General features: G+C 40.9%; 1 protein-coding gene across 3 annotated transcripts in view; it reads left to right on the forward strand.

Annotated features, from left to right (window-relative positions):
- The window catches only part of NR3C2 (nuclear receptor subfamily 3 group C member 2), a 309,620-nt gene that overhangs the window by 1,253 nt on the left and 287,004 nt on the right, over nt 1-21,363 (forward strand). For all 3 annotated transcript variants that reach the window (XM_018554260.1, XM_018554261.1, XM_018554262.1), the window contains exon 2: nt 13,268-15,044. In XM_018554260.1, coding sequence (XP_018409762.1) covers nt 13,270-15,044 — 1,775 coding nt within the window. In that variant the 5' untranslated portion in view covers nt 13,268-13,269. The remainder of the gene's footprint in view (nt 1-13,267; nt 15,045-21,363) is intronic.

The following is a 21,363-nucleotide window of genomic DNA, read 5'->3' on the forward strand; positions in this document are numbered from 1 at the left end:
CTCACCTCTGCGCCTGGCGTGGGGGGGGGGGGGGGGGGCACTGGTCTCCCTCCTGTGTATGTACTTCCAGCTCCCACCCAGACACAGACTCAGACAGGGCTGTCTCCATAGGCTGCACTGCATTTCATGCAACACCACACTCCCAGCTTTTCTTTATTCCTGCAATCCTCCCAAAGTCCAAATATGACCAGGTCAGGAATGATGACATACCTGTGTGCTGACGTCATAGCTCCTTTCTTGGGTCTTTTATTCTACAATATATGATTGGGATGGGCATGGCATGTGATGGGCATTGCTGGGGACTTTTCTGCCTTGTGCTGTTTATTATTATGACATGGATTGGATCAGATCGTAGGGTGGTGATGATGATGATGATGATCGTGTGTGTGTGCGCGCCGCATCAACAGACTGTTGTGGTAGTGTGATGTGTGTAGTTTGCTTGTGTATGAACTTTCTTCCCACATCAGTCACCGCCCCTTCACATACTACAGTGTTCATATGAACAGCAGGGACTCGGTCACTTCCATCACTGGCTATGAGCCCTGGGACCTGAATGTAAACCCCACACTGTGCATCCTATACTGACATCTGTACTAGAATAAACACTTGATGACAGCTGCTGATCTCCTGCCGCCTGTTTGCATCCGCTTCCTGTCTGCCTATACTCCAGGGATGCCTGCATGGCATTTCCACAGGGGATAATGGGGGGATTTACTAAAACTGGAGCAGCTGTGCATAGTGACCAATCGGCTTCTATCTTCAGCTTGTTCAGGTAACCATTGACAATGAAAGCTAGGAGCTGATTGGTTGCCATCTCCTGCTGCTTCACATTCTGTCTGCTCCATTCTTAAGCTGGCCGTACACTGTAATGTTTTCTTTGTTCAATCTGCAGGCTGAGCAAAGAGAATATAACAGACTCCTCCATCAACACTGTCCGAATACCCAAACAGAGCTGGTAGCTGATTGGCTGCCCGCTCTGTTCGTTCCAACCGACTCCATCAGTCAGCCGAAAGGTTGCCGACAACGGCACCCACTGTGAGAATTTCGGTTCATCAAGAACTGTCAGAAATTGGCACAGTGTGCGGCCAGCTTTGCTCATTTCTCCTCAATGTGTGTTGAAATGGTCACTTGTCTTCACCAGAAGCTAGGGTGACAACGCAGGAGATAACTGGAATACAAGGACTGAGCTTTGTCACCCTGTGATAGGAAGTGTCTCAACATGGCAGGATCAGCAAGTGATATCTGAAGATGCAGATTTAAAGGAGAACTATGAGGTGAGTGCAAATCACTCATCCTCATAATCTGAGCCGACCTGTGACAATGAGACTGTCACAGGTCGCCTCAGTCGGTCGGGAAGTGAGCGAACACATACCGGCGTTCGCTCACTTCTCGATCCTGTGTCGGCTCTCTGCCGTGACGGGGAGGGGCTGGATACCCCCTCCCCGCTCTGATCCTCCAGCGCTGACTGGCGGAAGAGACGGGGGAGGGGGCGGGTACAGCTGGCTCTGCCTCCAGATAGTCAGAGCCTGTTGTGACTCACGCAGCTGGGCGGATCCAGACAGAATTGTCGGGATCCGCTTCAGCTGTGGCGTCTCAGTATACTGCGAGCTGTAGCCCGCGGTATACTAAGCTTAGGGTGACGGGAGGACGCTAGTTTGTCTCTTCCTGTTACCCTTAGGAGAACTATGGGGAAAAGCCCTAACCCCATAGTTCTCTTAGGTTTGAGCCCCCTTCGTTAGGTTTGAGCCCCCTGCGTTCTGGTTTTTGAGCCTCCTGCATTTTGGTTTTTGAGTCCCCTGCGTTCTGATTTATTTACATTATCTGGAGAGTGTAGACAAACTTTATGCTAAGTTCTCCTGCATTCAGATGAACTTACATTGACGTGTGTTTTAATGCGGGTTCAGAATCCGCCCCGGACTCACAGAATTCTATTTTCTCTAAATGCAGCTAAACTGATTGCAGGTAAACGCACATTGAGGGGAATTTAATAAGACTGGAGCAGACAGAATATGGAGTGGCCATGCACAGCAACCCACCAGCTTCTAGATTTTATTTTCAAAGCTTAACATGCTGAAGAGAGAAGCTGATTGGTTACCATGCACAGCCGCTCCAGGTTCTGTCTGCTCCAGTTTTAGTAATGTGAATTTGAAATAATTCCATGCATTTGTATACGTTTAGAAGTGTCCAATACACGCATTTACGCCACGGCCAATGTGACAGAGGTCTTCAGCGCCATTCACAAAGCTGACACTACTGAAGTGACTTTCAGCAATGTCCAATGAGATCTGACAATGACAGTCACATGGCTGAAACTACCAGCTCCTCAAGCTTGTGTGAAAGCTGAGAGAATGTAGTCCTCCTCACATGGGTGCTGGCAAATTGTATATGTATTGATCTATTATTGATTATTGTATAGATATTGTTGGTTATCAGTATTGGTGATTGTAAATACGCTAAAGCTATTGATGATTGTAGATCTTGATGATTGGTATTGGGTATAGGTATTGATGATAGATCTTGATGATTGGTATTGGGTATAGGTATTGATGATAGATCTTGATGATTGGTATTGGGTATAGGTATTGATGATAGTAGATCTTGATGATTGGTATTGGTTATAAGTATTGATGATTGTAGATCTTGATGATTGGTATTGGGTATAGGTATTGATGATTGTGGATCCGGATGATTGGTATTAGTTAGAGTTATTGATGATTGGTATTAGGGATAGGTATTGATGATTGTGGATCCGGATGATTGGTATTAGGTAGAGTTATTCATGATTGGTATTAGGTATAGATATTGATGATTGGTATTGGGTATAAGTATTGATGATAGTAGATCTTGATGATTGGTATTGGGTATAGGTATTGATGATTGTAGATCTTGATGATTGCTATTAGGTATAGCTTGATGATTTGTAGAAATGGTTGATTCTAGGTATTGATGATTGTAGGTAATGATGATTCTATATATTGATGATTGTAGGTATAGACGATTCTAGGTATTGATGATTGTAGGTAATGATGATTCTATATATTGATGATTGTAGGTATAGACGATTCTAGGTATTGATGATTGTAGGTAATGATGATTCTATATATTGATGATTGTAGGTATAGACGATTGTAGGTATAGACGATTGTAGGTATTGATGATTGTAGGTATTGATGATTGTAGGTAATGATGATTTTAGATATTGATGATTGTAGGTATAGACAATTATAGATATTGTTGATTCGAGGTATTGATGATTTTAGGTATTGATGATTCCAGGTGTTGTTGATTCTAGGTATTGATGATCATAGGTATTGATGATTGTAGGTATTGATTATGGATCAATGAAAGGAAGGCGATACGTTTTCATGTTTTGTAGGAGTTGTTATGGAAGTGTTGGATAATGCCATCCTTCATGATAGTAGATCTAGTAGAAGGAGCCCGCACAGGGCCTGTATATGGCTCTCAGGAGGAGCTGCCTGCTATTCGTGTCTCCTGGAGACTGTCAGTGTTGTTGTTGTTGCACTCCTCTGCCCTTCTGCCTTCCTTGTCATACCTGCTGGGTCACTGCTAGTGGATTTCCACATCACCTTCCGATAACCCGCCGTGCCCGGCTCAATGACATGGAATTGTCTGGGTGTGCCAAGGGTGGTTACAAAGTATTCTTCTATCTCCCTCTGTCTCTTTCTGTGCGCTCCTTGTTACTTTTCTACGAAGGAGGGCAGCTCAGTGCAGTGTGGTGACAGGGCTTACATAACAATGACAGGGCTCTGGGGGGGGGAGGAGAGGGACACTTCTGTCCCTAAGTTTCTGTGACATTGCGGGTGTCACCCCCCTGTGCAGTATGTGACAGGCACCTAGTATAGTTCACACACGGGGCATGTAAAGGGTTAGCTTTTGTGTCGCAGCAACTTAATATCAGTCCTGCCACCCTCTCCATAACTGACAGGTCAGCCGAGCCAGTGAGACGGCTGGGAGCGGGGAAGGAGTGTCAATGGGAGAGCGGCGGGCCACGGGCCGGCCCAGGATGACCACGTGACTCAGGTCGCGGTTAACCCCTTCCATGCCCGGCGCTGTCAGTGATAGAGGCTCGGCTTGTGATTAATGCTGAACACGGGACATGTGAAGAAGAGGACCGCTGTCCTGTCCTTGCTGCATGGGAAGACCAATGGCTGCTCTGCTCTGTCTTCAGCACGGTGACTGCCACACCTGGAGGGGGAGGGGATGCAGGTAGGGAGCAGGTGCACATGTCACATCTCATATATACACCCCCGGCCCGGGCTCTGCCGCCTCACAAATGACAAATTACAAGAAGAGCCGAGGAGCGATAGAGGAGGAAAGCCGATATTTACAAACTTCTTTTAAATGTTACAGAGAAAAGTTCAATGATAGAAAATGTGAAGGAAACCAGTCATAATGCTGGCTTTCCCAGTGTGTATAGTCATACAACTCTATAGTGTTACCCGTTCTCTCAGAAATTCCTCTTCCAATTTTCAGATATCTATCCATAATATTCATCTGTATTATGTATCTATCAATGATATCCATCCATCTGTATTATATATCTATCAATGATATCCATCCATCTGTATGAGGTATCTATCCATAATATCCATCTATAATATCTATCTATCCATGATATCCATCCATCTATATTATATATCTATCCATAATATCCATCTATAATATCTATCTATCCATGATATCCATCCATCTATATTATATATCTATCCATAATATCCATCTATAATATCTATCTATCCATGATATCCATCCATCTATATTATATATCTATCCATAATATCCATCTATAATATCTATCTATCCATGATATCCATCCATCTATATTATATATCTATCCATAATATCCATCTATAATATCTATCTATCCATGATATCCATCCATCTATATTATATATCTATCCATAATATCCATCTATAATATCTATCTATCCATGATATCCATCCATCTATATTATATATCTATCCATAATATCCATCTATAATATCTATCTATCCATGATATCCATCCATCTATATTATATATCTATCCATAATATCCATCTATAATATCTATCTATCCATGATATCCATCCATCTATATTATATATCTATCCATAATATCCATCTATAATATCTATCTATCCATGATATCCATCCATCTATATTATATATCTATCCATAATATCCATCTATAATATCTATCTATCCATGATATCCATCCATCTATATTATATATCTATCCATAATATCCATCTATAATATCTATCTATCCATGATATCCATCCATCTATATTATATATCTATCCATAATATCCATCTATAATATCTATCTATCCATGATATCCATCCATCTATATTATATATCTATCCATAATATCCATCTATAATATCTATCTATCCATGATATCCATCCATCTATATTATATATCTATCCATAATATCCATCTATAATATCTATCTATCCATGATATCCATCCATCTATATTATATATCTATCCATAATATCCATCTATAATATCTATCTATCCATGATATCCATCCATCTATATTATATATCTATCCATAATATCCATCTATAATATCTATCTATCCATGATATCCATCCATCTATATTATATATCTATCCATAATATCCATCTATAATATCTATCTATCCATGATATCCATCCATCTATATTATATATCTATCCATAATATCCATCTATAATATCTATCTATCCATGATATCCATCCATCTATATTATATATCTATCCATAATATCCATCTATAATATCTATCTATCCATGATATCCATCCATCTATATTATATATCTATCCATAATATCCATCTATAATATCTATCTATCCATGATATCCATCCATCTATATTATATATCTATCCATAATATCCATCTATAATATCTATCTATCCATGATATCCATCCATCTATATTATATATCTATCCATAATATCCATCTATAATATCTATCTATCCATGATATCCATCCATCTATATTATATATCTATCCATAATATCCATCTATAATATCTATCTATCCATGATATCCATCCATCTATATTATATATCTATCCATAATATCCATCCATCGATATTGTATATCTATCCATAATATCCATCCATCTGTATTATATATCCATAATATCCATCTATAATATATATCTATCCATGATATCCATCCAATATCCATCCATCTGTATTATATATCTATCCATAATATCCATCCATCTGTATTATATATCCATAATATCCATCCATCTGTATTATATATCTATCCATAATATCCATCCATCTATAATATATATCCATCCATAATATCCATCCATCTGTATTATCTATCTATTATATTTGGTACCTGTCTATTATGTTAGATCAGGGCTGGACAAATCCCTGGAGCCAGGTAGCCAATTCTCCTTCAGATTTACATCTGGCACCTAACTTCCGAGGTTTTCTCAAGTTGTTGTCAATGGAGCTCCTAAAAAAATTCCTGCTGGCTCCTGAATTCCATATGAATTTGTCCACCCCTGTATTAGATATATATTACAGAACGTCTAAACATTATGCTCGATATCTTGGATATTCATTTATTATATTCTATATCTATCCAGAATATCTATCCATTTTATCAGATAGCTCTCCATGACATATTTCTGTCATTAGAGATTCTTTTGATCCATGGTATCAGATATCTATCCATGATATTAGATATTCTATACATTAAAAAAAAAAAAGTTTTTTAATCTTCCTATCCATGATATCAGCTAAAACTATAAAACTATTTGCTGCATGCACATGAGCAGTTCTTTAAAATTGTCCAGAAGAGTAAATCTGTGTTCTTACTGGTATAAAATATCTGTGGGTGGTTGGGTTGAGGTCCTAAAGTGAAGGCATTGCAAATAGGGGGGTGGGGGGAGGGGATAAAGAAGTTTGCATTCTTTGGAACGTTCTACAGTTAGGAAATGTCAGAGCTTAATGTCGGCTCCTGATCCCACTTAGTAAACAGTGCACATTTAATTACTCTGCTTCATCCATCTTTTTCAGGTGACGGCAAGCTGCCTAGTTGTCTCATAATTCACAGCATAGTGGTTTATAGAAGGCAGATCAGATGGTTGCCATATAAAATGTATGTGAAATGGTGGCATACAGCAAAGGACTGTACATGTTCTCATGTGAGCTAGACTGTCAGCATGTGACATCTATAATTCATATGACTCTTCTCCCAGGATACAGAAATGAATGGAACTGCACCCAGTACAGTGCATGATATCTGTCAGCAGTACTTCATGCAGTTTACAAGTACCCTGCGACCATATTATAGCAAACTTAACGATTGACATTCAGGAAGGGGAGGGTCAAGGACATCTATCTATCTATCTATCTATCTATCTATCTATCTATCTATCTATCTATCTATCTATCTATCTTTATCTATTAATATTGTATCCTATTGCACATGCAGTTTATGTTTATTACCACTATAGGTGGGTCGCTGCTAAATATTTTGTGAATTTGTTGAGGTTCAGTAGCACGCAGTTTAGCTTTTATCTGTAACAAAAAAAGAAACAAGTTAAAGAAGAACTGCAGAAAATATTTTCTTAAAGTGATTTCCACTCATCCTCATAGTTAGAGCCGACCTGTGACAAAGAAGCTGTCACAGGTCGGCTCTATCGATCGGGAAGTGAGCAGAGACATGCAGCCGATTCGCTCACTTCCTGATCATTTCCCTGCAGTGAGCAGTGACTGCCAGTCACACCTCCCGCAGGGATTCCCCCTCTCCGATCCTCCAGCTCTGAGTGGAGGAACGGACCGGAGAGGGGGTGGGCACAGCTGGCTCTGTCTGTAGATAGGCAGAGCCAGCTGTCACTCACGCAACTGGGTGGATCTCAACAGTAATGTCAGGATCCGTTTGGGCTGTGGCGCTCTCAGTATATCGCGGGCTATTACTGAGCTTTGGGTCACGGGGAGACACTAGTATACCTAAAGAGAACTATGAGGAAAAACACTTACCCCATAGTTCTCTTTTAACCCTTGCAGTGAAGCTACCCCCACACTGCTTCTCATTTTCATCTATGTGCTAAAATATGTTCTACATACCTGGCCCTTAGGCTCAGGTATGTAGAAACACGCGTTTCCGAGGACTACCTGGCTGTATCCCAATGGATACGCGCGGCAAATACGCCCCAAAGAAGCTCTTGTACTTCTTTGGGCGTAGGGCGTTTTGCAGCGCGTTCCTACGCGCTGTAAAACGCCCAGGTGGGAACCATGCCCATAGGCAATCATTGGTTTTCACATGTTGAGCGTTTTACAGAGCATATAAACGCGCTGTAAAACGCCCAGGTGTGAACCAGGCCTTAGAGATTCCTTCCAGCCTCTCGTCCTCCGCCCCAGCAGTCTAAGGTCCTGTGACTGTACACTGAGTATGGGACTCCGAGGAGGAGACAGGCTGGATGGAGTGCTCCAACAGCCAGCTGGTGAGCACATAACCCATTCAGTGCGAGGGTAGCTCCACTGCAAGAGTTCAGAAAGGTTTTCTTCCCAGAGTTAAACATCTGTACATCCCCCTTATTATCTATACGGTTTCTTGGTCCAGCGAGATAATCCTAATTTCAGTTGGTATGTTTCGTATGGAGTAAAAAGAGCTCGGCTAAAAAAATCATTTCAAGCAGACTGAGACTTGGCTAATATTTCCTTTCCCCAGAGTTCAGCTTTGAAGCAGTATTCTGGGTAAAATTGTTATTAGCACTTGCTGTGGGGCTACTCCCACGCTGCAAGGGTTAAGTGCTCGTTTTTGCCTAGTGTCTAAAATAAAAATATACTCACCCGATCCTCTGAGCTGGCATGCTCCTGGAGCCTCTCTCCCCTTCCACTGCAGCAGTGTAAGGTCCCTAAATCATCATGTTCAATATATAGTGCATAGAAGGCTGAGGGACATACCATTTGCTTCAGGGGAAGGAGGAGACAGGCAGGAGGGAGTGCTGTCACAGCTGGCCGGCTCGGTGGATCAGGTAAATATAACTTTGACCCTACGAAAAAACGAGCACTTAACTAGGGCTGCAACTAATGATTATTTTAATAATCGATTCATTGGCAGATTATTTTTTTTTCGATTAATCAGATAAAAAAATGAAACACCATCCTAAATCTAAAGTAAAATACACAAATGCAATGTTACAAAGTTTACTTCAGAATAAAACTGCACAATTTTTTGCAATCACGCTGCGCTGGAACGCACGACGTTGCAGTACCACCCGTTTCAGTGCAGGCAATCACACTGTGGGTGGGAGGCTTGCTAGGGTGCCATTGAAATGAATGGCACTGTAACACACCTGCAGAAAAATTTGTCAGGCCAAAACCGAAAATGACTTTTTTTCTCACCTTTTTTATATATGTTTTTGTAATAATTGTATTGTAAGCACATGGCACTTGAATAGCATCAGCCAGGGAATGACAGCTGCCAGTGACAAGATTCCGTACATAGTAGCTGAATGTAAATACAAAACAAGAGTGGGCTGTTGCAATAGCAGGTTGGCTATTGCACCTGCCCTCTGCTTGTTGTACCCTCCTCCCAGAGTGGAGGAGAGGTAGGGGATCCAAACAACCAATTGATAATGAGAATAGTTAACAACTATTCTCATAATCGATTATTATCGATTAGTTGGTTGCAGCCCTACATTTAACCCTTGCAGCTTGGGGGTAGCCCAACTGTAATGCTTACTAAAATGTTTGCCCAGAATTGTTCTTTAAATGTGTAAAGGGCTCATCTCATATCACCTCCTAAGCCAACCCTCTTTTGTAGATACTGTAGATACTTCATTGCAATAGACTTCTTGCATGTAAAGTAGGGATGCACCGATACCGGTATTTTGGTACAGAGTACGAGTACCGATCATTTTTTTTCGGTACTCGCCGATACCAATTACCGAGTAAAGCCGGGAAGCGTGTAAAGACTCGCCACCCGGCTTCCCGATTAACAAGAAAGTCTGTCCCCTCTCACCTCAGCATGTCCAGCCTGTCACCCCCGTGGCCTCTCCAGCCAGGAGCGGCCTTCCTCCGGTACCCAGCCGGAGCCGTCTTGCTGGCCAATCATGGAAGGGAGCATGAAGCCGGCTTCCCGGCCAATCAGAATGCCGGGCGCTGCGTCATTACACGGCGCCCGGCTTCCTGATTGGCCAGCTTCCCGACCAATCAGGAAGCTGGGCAGCGCGTCATTATACGCTGCCCGGCTTCCTGATTGGCCGGGAAGTGACGAGAGATCATTGAGCCGATTCCTGGCCAGTCAGGAAACTGGGCAGCATGTAATGACGTGCTGCCCGGCTTCCTGATACAGGAAGTATCGGGCTAGGCATCGGAGCATTTGGGCAAGTATGAGTACTCGCCCAAATACTTGGTATCGCCACCGATATCAATACTAGTATCGGTATCAGTGCATCCCTAATGTATATTCTTCAAATTCCATCAACTGGGTACTTTCAATGTTTTGGCAGCACCAGGCATCTAAAGGGATTCAACATAATTGGACCAGGGTGCAAGCTGAATGATGTACAATAACTTCTGACAACCAATCAGGTGTCACCTTTCTTTTGTCTGCCCTCTACGGAAGGCTACTATTTGGCTGACAACTATGTGTTACCAAACATCATTGCAGTTTGAATTCTAGTGGTAAACCTCATTAAGTTCATTGCAAGGTGTTAGACCTGGAACAAGTGTAAGGTATCCATAGACGTGAAATGATCTGAGCGTGCATGTTAATAAAAGAGTTGTTAATTGAAATGCTCATTCGGTGGTCAGACAGTGGAAGATCGAGATAAACACTTAACAAAGTAAATATTGAAAAACTGCCAGAACAGCGGAGAACTGTCCCTGACCTACTTTGTCCACTGTACATGATCAAGCTATTTTTGAACATTGTTTGGCAAGGAAATAGTGGCTGTTATATAACATTAGCTTGAATAATAATAATAACAATAAGCTTGGCTTAACATTATCTTCAAGTATAAATCATTTTTTTTCTGTCAAATGTAGGAGATATGTGTTTTAATCAAGTCTGGTGAAAGAGGAATTGCTGCATTCTTGTTTTTCATGTGTTGTCCACTCATTGTCTGTTCTCACAATTAGTATTTTCAATAATGTTTGCAGAATGAAAAACTGTTTTTTTTAAATTATTTTCGACCTTTTTTGGGGGGGTTTATAAGGCTCAGTGTAGTTAGAACATTCACAACTTCAGCTTCTATAGGTATCTAGTCTTGTGTTAAGTTTCATGTTTATATGAGCTTTGGTTTTGTAGGGAAATTGATGCACATTTATGTATGTTGGCTCACACTGAATTTAGTCTGCGCTTACAGCATTTTGTGCAGTGCACTCAACAAACATGTTAACAGCAACACATGCTGCCTAACACCTGGGCGATCCGTGACCGCGTAGCAATCATGCATGATACCGCACTGATTGCCATGCGGTCACAGAGTCACCCACCACTGACGTTTGCACTGGTGGTGCCATTATTTCCTAATCGTGGCAGGCAGATTGAGCAGTTTCCCACTGTGATTCTGCCCGTGCAACCAAACATAATTGCGGCTAAAATAGCGGTGCGTCGTGAGTCACAAAAAAAGGTACCTGTACCTTTTTCTGCGATTGCCACGCAAAGGTAACCCCATTGAAATCAATGGGGCTGTGCGGTAATTGCTGTGTGCAATCTGCGCATCCCGGATCACCCAGGTCTGCACCGACCCAACCTGGGTTTAGTCATGTTTTCAGTATGAAATGATAGATCATATACCATATTCCTAAGCAGTGCTTTTATTTCTCTGCCAATCAGTAAGGCCAAATTGTGAAAAGTTTTTATTTGCATTACAGATTTCACACTTGCTTTCTAAGAGTTAGTAAAAAAAAAAATCATATTATGTGAATACAGATTCTGACATCAGCAGGCATCATTTTGGAGCTTTACACGTATATTTCAGTCCCTCATTTCACAGTGTGAAAGGCTGACTCTTAAGCTGCCCACACACCTTACAATTATCTGCAGATTTTCCTTGGTCAGATGGAAAAGGTGCAACAGATTCCTCCATCTGCGCTAAACTGTGTGGAAGGAGTAATCTCCACCTGGGCCAATTTGTTGCACTTTTTTCATCTGACCACAGAAAATCTGCAGATAATTGTAAGGTGTATGGGCACCTTTAGGCCCCATTCACACCTATATTTTTAGGTGCAATTAGGGATTCCTGCATCAAGAACTTGCATTTCCCTACAGCAGGAAACAGCTGCTGCATTTAAACGCTGGCACACTGCATCATTCACTCAGAGTGTGATTGATTCCTAACCGCATGTAATTGTATGTATGCGGTTTAAATGCACCAGCTGTCACCCGATCATTAACTTGAAGGGGTGACAGCTGCCGCTTGTAAACAGCAGATTATGGATTCCTGCTACAGTGAAATGCAAGTTCCTGATGGAGGAATCCCTAATTGCACCTAATCATAGAGGTGTGAATGGGGCCTTAGAGCTTGTACACATGTGCTGGGTTATACAATGGTCAAAATGCAACCTGAATACTGTATCTAACAACCTTTTGGGTGGTATGACACACATTTACTGTGGCCAATCACATGTGCACGGAGTTGATTGGACCTAGGATTTGGGGAGGGGTGAACAGGGTTCAGAACTCCCGTCTGAACTCTTAATATGCTTATTCAGTGAAGTGAATTAAAATAACCCATATAAAATAGTCTAAGGTTATCTCTCACAGGTCAGACTGCAGTAAAACATGATCTAGCTTATCACTAAAAGTCTACATGGAGATATATACATTTTCAGCTTTTATTTTTCTACTCACTCTTATTCAAAATGGAATATCCCATATAAGCCCTGGTGTTTGTCTGCCCCCTTCTCTACCTTCCCTTTCTTCTTTCACTTGCATGTTCGAGTAAGCTAATTGTGCATTGTTAGGAGAAAACCAGTAGTCAAAGTGCTTGGAGGAGGTTTGGATTGTGCCTGCATAGCCCGCTGTCCTTCGATGTCTAAGGCTACATAGGAACTTTTTACCCCTCAATAAAAAAAACAGAATTAAATGATGAACATTTGCTTGAACCAATAACTAAATATTAGAATATATAGCACAAACAACCATGTGTAAAAATGCATGGCAGCCAATCAGCATTCAGCTTTCATCATTAGTCTACTCACTTTAATCAGTTTTTTTTTTTTTTATAAGAAAGCAGAGCTTTTCTCTGTAAGAGTTGAATATTCACTTTTTTATTACTTTTTCCAGGTATGGAGACCAAAGGATATCACGGCTTCCAGGAAGGAGGAGATATGGAAAGGCGATGGGGACAAGTACCACAGTCTATGGAATTCTCCTCTGCTTCCAGGCAGCAATCCTCTGAGAACACTTACATGGAAATTGTTAATGTAAGCTGTGTCCCTGGCACTTTTCCACAAAACCTCACAACAAGAGAGGGGAAAGAGAAGGAAGATCTTCTCCCTTGCCTTCAGCAAGATAATCAGTCTGGTGCTTTAGCCCAGGAACTTAAGACTGATTTAGAGTCAAAAGAACTCTCTGCCACGGTAGCAGAGTCTATGGGATTGTATATGGATTCTGTACGGGATGCAGATTTTACATATGGACAGCAGAACCAGCAAGGAATGATTGGTCCTGGAAGTACTTATGAGAATGTACAACATCTTGTTAAATTTTATAAGCCTGCCCCTTCTGGCACTTTTCCCATAAACTGCCAGAATCAAACTGTAAGTGCTATTCTGGAAGCTGACAATTCTGTAAATGGTAATCCTAAAAGTAACTCCTTAAAGAGCCCATCTTCTTGTAACGAGAAAAGTCCAGCCACCAACAGCCCATCCAACATGGCCCTTTCTGTTTGCAGCCCCACTGGAATTAACTCTGTTTCCTCGACTACATGTCCATCCAACTTTGGAAATTTTACAGTCAATAGTCCAGTCAACCAAGGAACTCCTGTTCCATGTTCACCAAATATTGACAATAGGTGTTCTATTTCTCATAGTCCTGCACATACTAGCACTGCTGGATCCCCCTTGTCCAGCCCATTAAGTAGCTTGAGATCACCCATTTCAAGTCCACCTAGTCACTGCAGTTTAAAATCGCCAGTCTCAAGTCCATTGAATATTGCAGTGAGACCTAATGTGTCTAGTCCTGGAAATATAAACACACCATGCTCTCTTTCCAGTCCTTCCAATGCGAATAACAGGTCCTCTATTTCTAGCCCTGCTGCAAGTTCTATGGGGTCTTCTATCTGTAGTCCAGCACACAACACTTTGGGGTTTTCTTCTGCGGTTCTATCTACAGAATGTAGAACTGATACCAGTATCTGTACTGAAACAAAAGAAAAAGGCACCCAGCAGCTCTTGTTTCCAAAAATGGAAGTCGTAGAGAATGAAACTACTGACAGCGGTACATATAGCTTGGTGAAATTCATCAAGCCTGACCCAGATGGGACTTTTATTGACTCCTGTTATGGAGATCGTGGTAAGGTTGCTTCTGAAACATCTTTTCCAGTCTCTATAAAACAAGAGCCAGGTAAAAACACTTGTTCTAATGCTCTCTTTAAAAGCACCTCATCAGGAAATCCTTTTCCTTTTATGGATGGCTCATACTTTACCTTCATGGATGATAAAGATTACTATTCCCTTTCTGGAATTCTTGGACCACCTGTGTCATCATTTGTTAGCAGTTGTGAAGGTAATGTTTTTTCTGGTCAAGGGCTCTCCATGGGGATTAAACAGGAGGCTGAAGATAGCGGTTTTTACCCAGAGAACACTATACCTTCCTCAGCAATTGTCGGTGTTAACTCAGGTGGACAGTCATTTCACTACAGAATTGGAGCTCAAGGGACTATCTCCTTGTCAAGGCCTGTCAATCGAGAGCAGCCTTTCCAACAATTGAGCTCATTCCCTTCCGTTGGCTCATTAGTTGAGAGTTGGAAAACTCATTCTGAATTGTCTCAGAGCGCTTTGTCATCCAGAAGAAATGATGGTTTCCCTGGTCCAGGATACATTCCAGAAAACGTGTCAAGGTGAGTAAGAATGTAGTCACGTTGTGAATACACCAGACAAGAGATGGCATAAGACTATAATTGCTACATATTTAAACAAGAGAGTCAGGAAATGAATGGGTGTGACCTATTAGAAACATTGATGGTATTTGTATTATTTTATAATGCAGTGAATTGCTGTTATATGTACTGGAATGTTAGATGGTTCAGTTTCAGTTTGATTATCGTTGTGTTTTGTGGTGTTTTATGGTTTATTTGCTTAAAATGTGTTTTATGGTTATACTTTGCTATTGACGTGGTATTTTTGTATTTATTGAAGCTTCTTGGCACAAAACATGGGTTACATTGATGGACTAGTCTAATCAATTTTTTTGTGATTTTGTTTTATATGTTTAATCATTTTACATTATTATGTTGATTTGTATGTAATCATCTTATTGTACTCATATATGGGTTTATCATTAGCCATTGGATAGTTTAGACAGCACGTGGCAAAAACTGATCTGTATGAAAAGGGAGGCAGACTTACACACTTCATTAAAGTGACACTAAATTCAGGAGTTAAATCTTAAAAATTCATTCAAGTACCTTACCTAGTAACACAAATGTATCTTATTTGTCTATCACTCGGCTGTAGATCCTCAAATCATCTCTTAATTCATGCTGTCACTGAGGAGCTGTCACCGGTCTGCTCTATTGATCGGGAAGTGAGCACAAACATGCCGCCGATCCGCTCAATTCTCGATAGTCTCCCTGCAGTGAGCGGCGACTGTCAGTCACCGCTCCCCGCAGGGATTCCCCCTCCCCTCGCCAATCCTCCAGTGCTGAGTGGATGAACAAACGGGGGATGGGGCGGGCACAGCTGGCTCTGCCTCTACATAGGCAGAACCTGCTGTCACTCACGCAGCTGGGTGGATCCAGACAGTATTGTTGGGATCCGTCCCGGCTGCGGCGCTCTCAGTATATCGGAGGCAGTAGCTCGCTATATACTGAGCTTTGGGTCACGGGAGGAGGTTAGTATATGTTCTCCTGTGACCCTAAAGAGAATTATGGGGGAAACACTTACCCCATAGTACTCTTTTTAACTCCTGAGTTTAGTGTCACTTTAAACAGGCAGATAGAAAATCTGGCCAGCTCTGCCCATGAACATATGCAGCCATTGCATGACCATCTCTTTTTTTTTTTTTCTTTTGACAGTACAGAGGTTCTTCTTGTGTATCAGAATTTAGAAGTTGCCAGTTCACATTATGAAGCTTTATCTCCTATGAGTCAGGTCAGGTTGTCTGACCTTTTCTTGCACAGCTGGTCTTACCCTAGTGTTCTTACAGTTCTATAGCTGGTGACTTACATAAGACTGACCATTAGATAGGTCTATTAGATAGGACTTATTAACATACATATTATCCAGCAGCTCCCTAGCAGTTCACAAACATCCTTATATTTCCTATGAGCAATATTAATTCTAGGTTATGTATCTGAAAAATGTTTTCAGAAGCAGACATGAAAACAAATAAACCATCTGTGTCAGTAAACTTCGGCAATGACTTTTAAACCTCAAGCAACAAATAGGCTTATTTTTCACATCAAATCTGAACTAGACAAACACTGAAAATCCTGTTACTTGTTTTTCAGGTTTGAAAAAATTGGTAAAACCAGCTTTGTTGTTATGATAAGTAAAGCTAATATGTCACTGCAAAAGCTTTAACTGTCAGCTTTCCATTCCTTTGGGATATACTATTGAGTAGTGACTTGACTGTCATTTGAAGTGTTGTCTTGTAAAATGTCATGAAGATGATTCCATGTTGCATCTAAGGACTTTACTTGGTCTAGTTCATACATTGCGAATCAGACACACATCTACTAAGGGGATATGGTGTGTTATAAATGGGCTAAGCCATACATTCCTTTCAAATCCTAGCACCTAGTTGGTAATAATATGCATTGTAGAAAGTAGTAAAGTCTTTTGCAGATAACGTTTCTGTGTCACTCCTAACCATAGAAACTTAAGTTAACGTGTTAATGTTTAACGTCTATTGAAACATAAACCTTAACTCTACAAGTCATCAGTAAACACGCCACATACATCTGGTGTGTAGCAGCGGTCCACGCTGATCACCTTATGTGACATTTATTTTCTACAGAGCTCTCTATAGGAGTATGCAGAGTATCCCCATGTAATCTACAGCAGACATATCAGCATTTTTTTTTCTGAGGTGAAAAGGAAATCCATCAAGATATAGACGAGTACTTCAATCATTTACTAACCAACAGTCAACCTTTTTGTAATTTTCTAAAACAATGCACATTTATAAATACTGAATGCTCTGCCTCTCTCACAGGATTGGAATGAGCGGAAACATTTACATATAATAATTATCTCTGTTATTCTTGGATTACATTATAATGGCATTAAAACAATATGCAGTTGTATTCTACGTAACTGCATTCTACATTTCAGTTGTTGAAGAGGAGGCCATATCTTTAAAATAACAACAAATACACCTTTAGAAAAGTTTAGTAATGACAATCTACAAACACATACTTCTAGATAATTGCTGGCTTTATATTCTTTGCATTCCTTATTTCTCTTTACTTTCCCAGTCTTCTGACAGTGGCCATGTTAAACTAAGAGCAGGTTACTAGATCTCCTTTTACTTCCTGGAACTCTGACACATGTGACTAGGACATGTGACCATGCACATTATCTCAGGGAAAGTAAAGGCCTTTCCATGAGATCTCATGAGATTACAGATGAGATTTCCCAGCAATGCTCTGCTGATGTAACCTTCCCAGGATGCAATGCTTTGGCACATGACATCATTTGTGCCAAAGCTGGAGCAGGAAGTAGATGAACTCTCTGTCTAAGTAAATGAAAAACAAGTCTGTTTAATTAATGTAAGATGATTTTAATTCAGTATGCAGAGCTGCATGCTGATGTGATTATTAGTGAAAGGGGGTACAGGTCCACTTTAAGCTGAGCAGGATAGGGAAAGAGCAGCAGTCTAGGAATTAGTGATCTGTGTGGCAATGGAGAAAGGGGGCGTGATCATATTGACCAATAAGATTCTTCTATTAATGTTCTAACCAGCAATAGAAACATGGTGGCTGAACATTCACTTGTTTTTAGCAACAGAAACATCCACAGGCCACCATCCTCCATGATGATGCTACTGGCTATGTTCACTCTTTACATGTTTACACCAATTGCCAGGCAAGCAGCTGCTGCCATGTTTTTAGTTTTAGTTGCAGTCTTCTGAACAAGAAATACATGCCAGACAGCATAGACATGTCCTTGATCTAGGCTGCAGTAGCACCACAGCATCGTCAAGAAGACTGTTCTTTTGTGATTGACCCCCTGTGTGTCCACATTCTGAGACTTAGGGGTTCATTAACAAAGCACAATGGGGAAAAAAAAGAGAGTCAGGTCATGTGACCTGTCAAAGTTACATGATCTCCACCAGTCATGGCACTCTCCCAGCTGCGATAAGCAGAGAATGCCCTGTGCGGCTCCCCCGGCTTCACACCATGGTCCACATTTTATGAATGGGGCAACAAATGCAAGCCATCTGTGTAATGCATTTACCATTGAAATCTTTCTTAAAGCAACGTGTGCCTTCCCGGAAAAGGCTCACCTCCCGATCTACTGAGCCGACCTGTGACAGTCTCATTGTCACAGGTCGGCTAGAACTATGAGGTGAGTGAAAATCACTCACCTCATAGTTCTCCTTTTAAGATTTTTTTTGGGGGTAAGTGACAGTTTCTTTGAAGATGGAGATATACTTAAAGTCCTACCGACCTAGCTCCAGAAGTAGAAAATGTTAGGTACAAATTCCAGGATAGATTATAGGAATATACAGTCTATGCACACATAAGCAGTCTTGCATGATTCAAAAAAAAAGTCTGTTTGTGAACTTAACTTCCATGGTACTTCAGTTGGCATATATGAAACTACAGACCAAGCAAGATTACACAGACAAATGTTTGATCTCTTCAACAGCATTATATTTGAATGCATAAAATCACCCTGTTGTATATGACCCCTTCACAAATAATGCAACAAGAGCATCTAAATGGCTGTATGCAGCTTCATTGTTCGAATGCATTGTACAATGACACTAGAATTAGTCTGACTTACAGTTTGATCAGCTTATTTATTGTTTGTGTGACTATAAAAATGTATATTTCTGGTTGGACTAAATGAGCGTGACATGGTTGCCCAGAATTTGATTGCTTTCGGAGACCATTGCAAATGAACACTATCGAGAGAGCTGTCAGATTTCAGATCAAGGGCTCTGCCTGATCATTGCCAGCTCCTTGATATTTTGGATTGAAGAAGAATGTTTATTCCAGTTATTTACCAATGCAGAGGTGAAAGGAAGGGAAATGTATTTCTTTACAGTAATGCAGTGATTATCATGGTATTTTACTTGAAGGCCCTCTGAACTAAATCATTTGTTATCTTGGAACGCAAATGATAATAATGAGATGTATACACGTACATAGGGGGCTGTTTATAACAGATAGTGATCTCTTGTCCTGCTTTATAGCCCAACTCCAGCTTTTAAAATGTATACAATTCTCCTTTCCCTCTGTGCCCTCCCTGCAGACACCATCTGTCTATCTTCCAGCATTGGTCCTCTTCTGGGTTGAATGATGCCCAGTGTCATTCAACCCACTTTCTGTGAGTCCCAGGCTGTCATGAACACCTCCTAGTGATATGTCATCATGGCAACCTAGAAGAAGAAACCCCAAGAAGAGGAAGGGGACCACACTAGTGATATGACTGGAATTAATGTATGTATGAAGGGGGGGGGGGGGGGTCTGTGTCCACCCCCGACAATTCATTCATTATGACTGACTAGAGGAAGACTCATATTTTTATGGGTGCTGAGTTTTAGTGGCAACACATTTTGAAGTCTTCTATATGTGTGTTCGAGCCATACAGATCCTATAAACATGTTTCTCAAAGAAAGGTTGCTAGTTTCTTGACAAGCCATTAGTGTCATTTTATGCCGTCACTATAAATACAAATAGTACCTGATGTTTGAAGTTGGGTTTTGGTTCTGGGAACGTCACAGGATATAACGCCCGTAGTACGATGTTGGTGAATGAACACGAGGAGGGAATGGTATAATCTGGAGCAGAGATTAAATGCACAGCTGCACTTGCAGGCACAACTTATTCTCCATGCTTTGTGATTTCAGACTGACATTGGCCAGGTGACACCATAACAAGAGAACACTTGTGTGTCCGTAACAAGAATGAGGGCCCAATAGGGGGGCAAACTCTTTGCACTGGGGTTCTCTAAAACTGCTGATCTTGTGACTGGAAACTATGTTACAAAATCTGAAAGGCATTACAAGGGCAGTGCTTTGCTGTAAAAAATTAAATGGCCAAACTAAAACCTAAACCTACTGTAGCTGTACTTGTTTTATTGTTGTTGTTGTTATTATTATTGTGGTTTTTTTTTAGTGCATAATGAGAATTGTCATGGATCCCACATTTCCTATTAACAATTAAGCCAAACTTAGTTCAGGTTCAATTCTCTTACAAGTACACTGTTGGCTGTGTGTCAAGGAACAGTTTTATAAATTGAGGCAATTGTAATTTTCCAAATACTGTTGGGAAATGTCATTGCTGCTTATAAAAACAGTGCAAGTGAAATGGTGACCTTTTTTCATCCAGGAGGGAGAAACTTGAATGTATCTTATCCCAGCCACACATTGCTCATGGTTTTTTAATTGAACTGCAACTAAACATGAATGTATATGTCTACAGGTACATATAATATAAATTGTTTGATTTGATACATAATTGGTCAAGCTATTGGTAAGCATATTTAAAGGCAAAAACAAAAATGGAATATATTGCAGCTTACCGGTCTTTAAATGAAGTGGCTTATTTTTTGTTTTTCAGAGTTTCTTCTCTATATTACCTGATGATAATCCTGCGCATCACACACTTTCTGTCACCGCTCCATTGTATCCATGGCAGGAGGTTGCCGCTTAGGCTGGACCTAACACATATTCCTCTCTTCCATTGGAGGAGACTACAATCTCGATACAAATTAATAAACTAAATGGGAGATTGTAGTCCATCACGGGAGTGAGTTTGGAGCAGTGCCTCCTTTACAACACACAGGGACCATAGGGAACAAAAGTATCCACCCTCCAGAAGGAAGGACAGTGTCAGCACCAATTCAGAGATGATCTACAGCTGAGTGATACACAAATAAGATACATTTTTGTTAATAATTAGGGTACTTGAATGCATTTTTAAAGGAGAACTATGGAGTAAGTGTTTTTCCCCATAGTTCTCCTAGGGGTCACTGGAGGACATA

The sequence above is a fragment of the Nanorana parkeri genome, unplaced genomic scaffold (genome assembly GCF_000935625.1).
Source record: "Nanorana parkeri isolate BGI_ZX_2015 unplaced genomic scaffold, ASM93562v1 scaffold150, whole genome shotgun sequence".
In the NCBI taxonomy this organism is placed as follows: Eukaryota; Metazoa; Chordata; class Amphibia; order Anura; family Dicroglossidae; genus Nanorana; species Nanorana parkeri.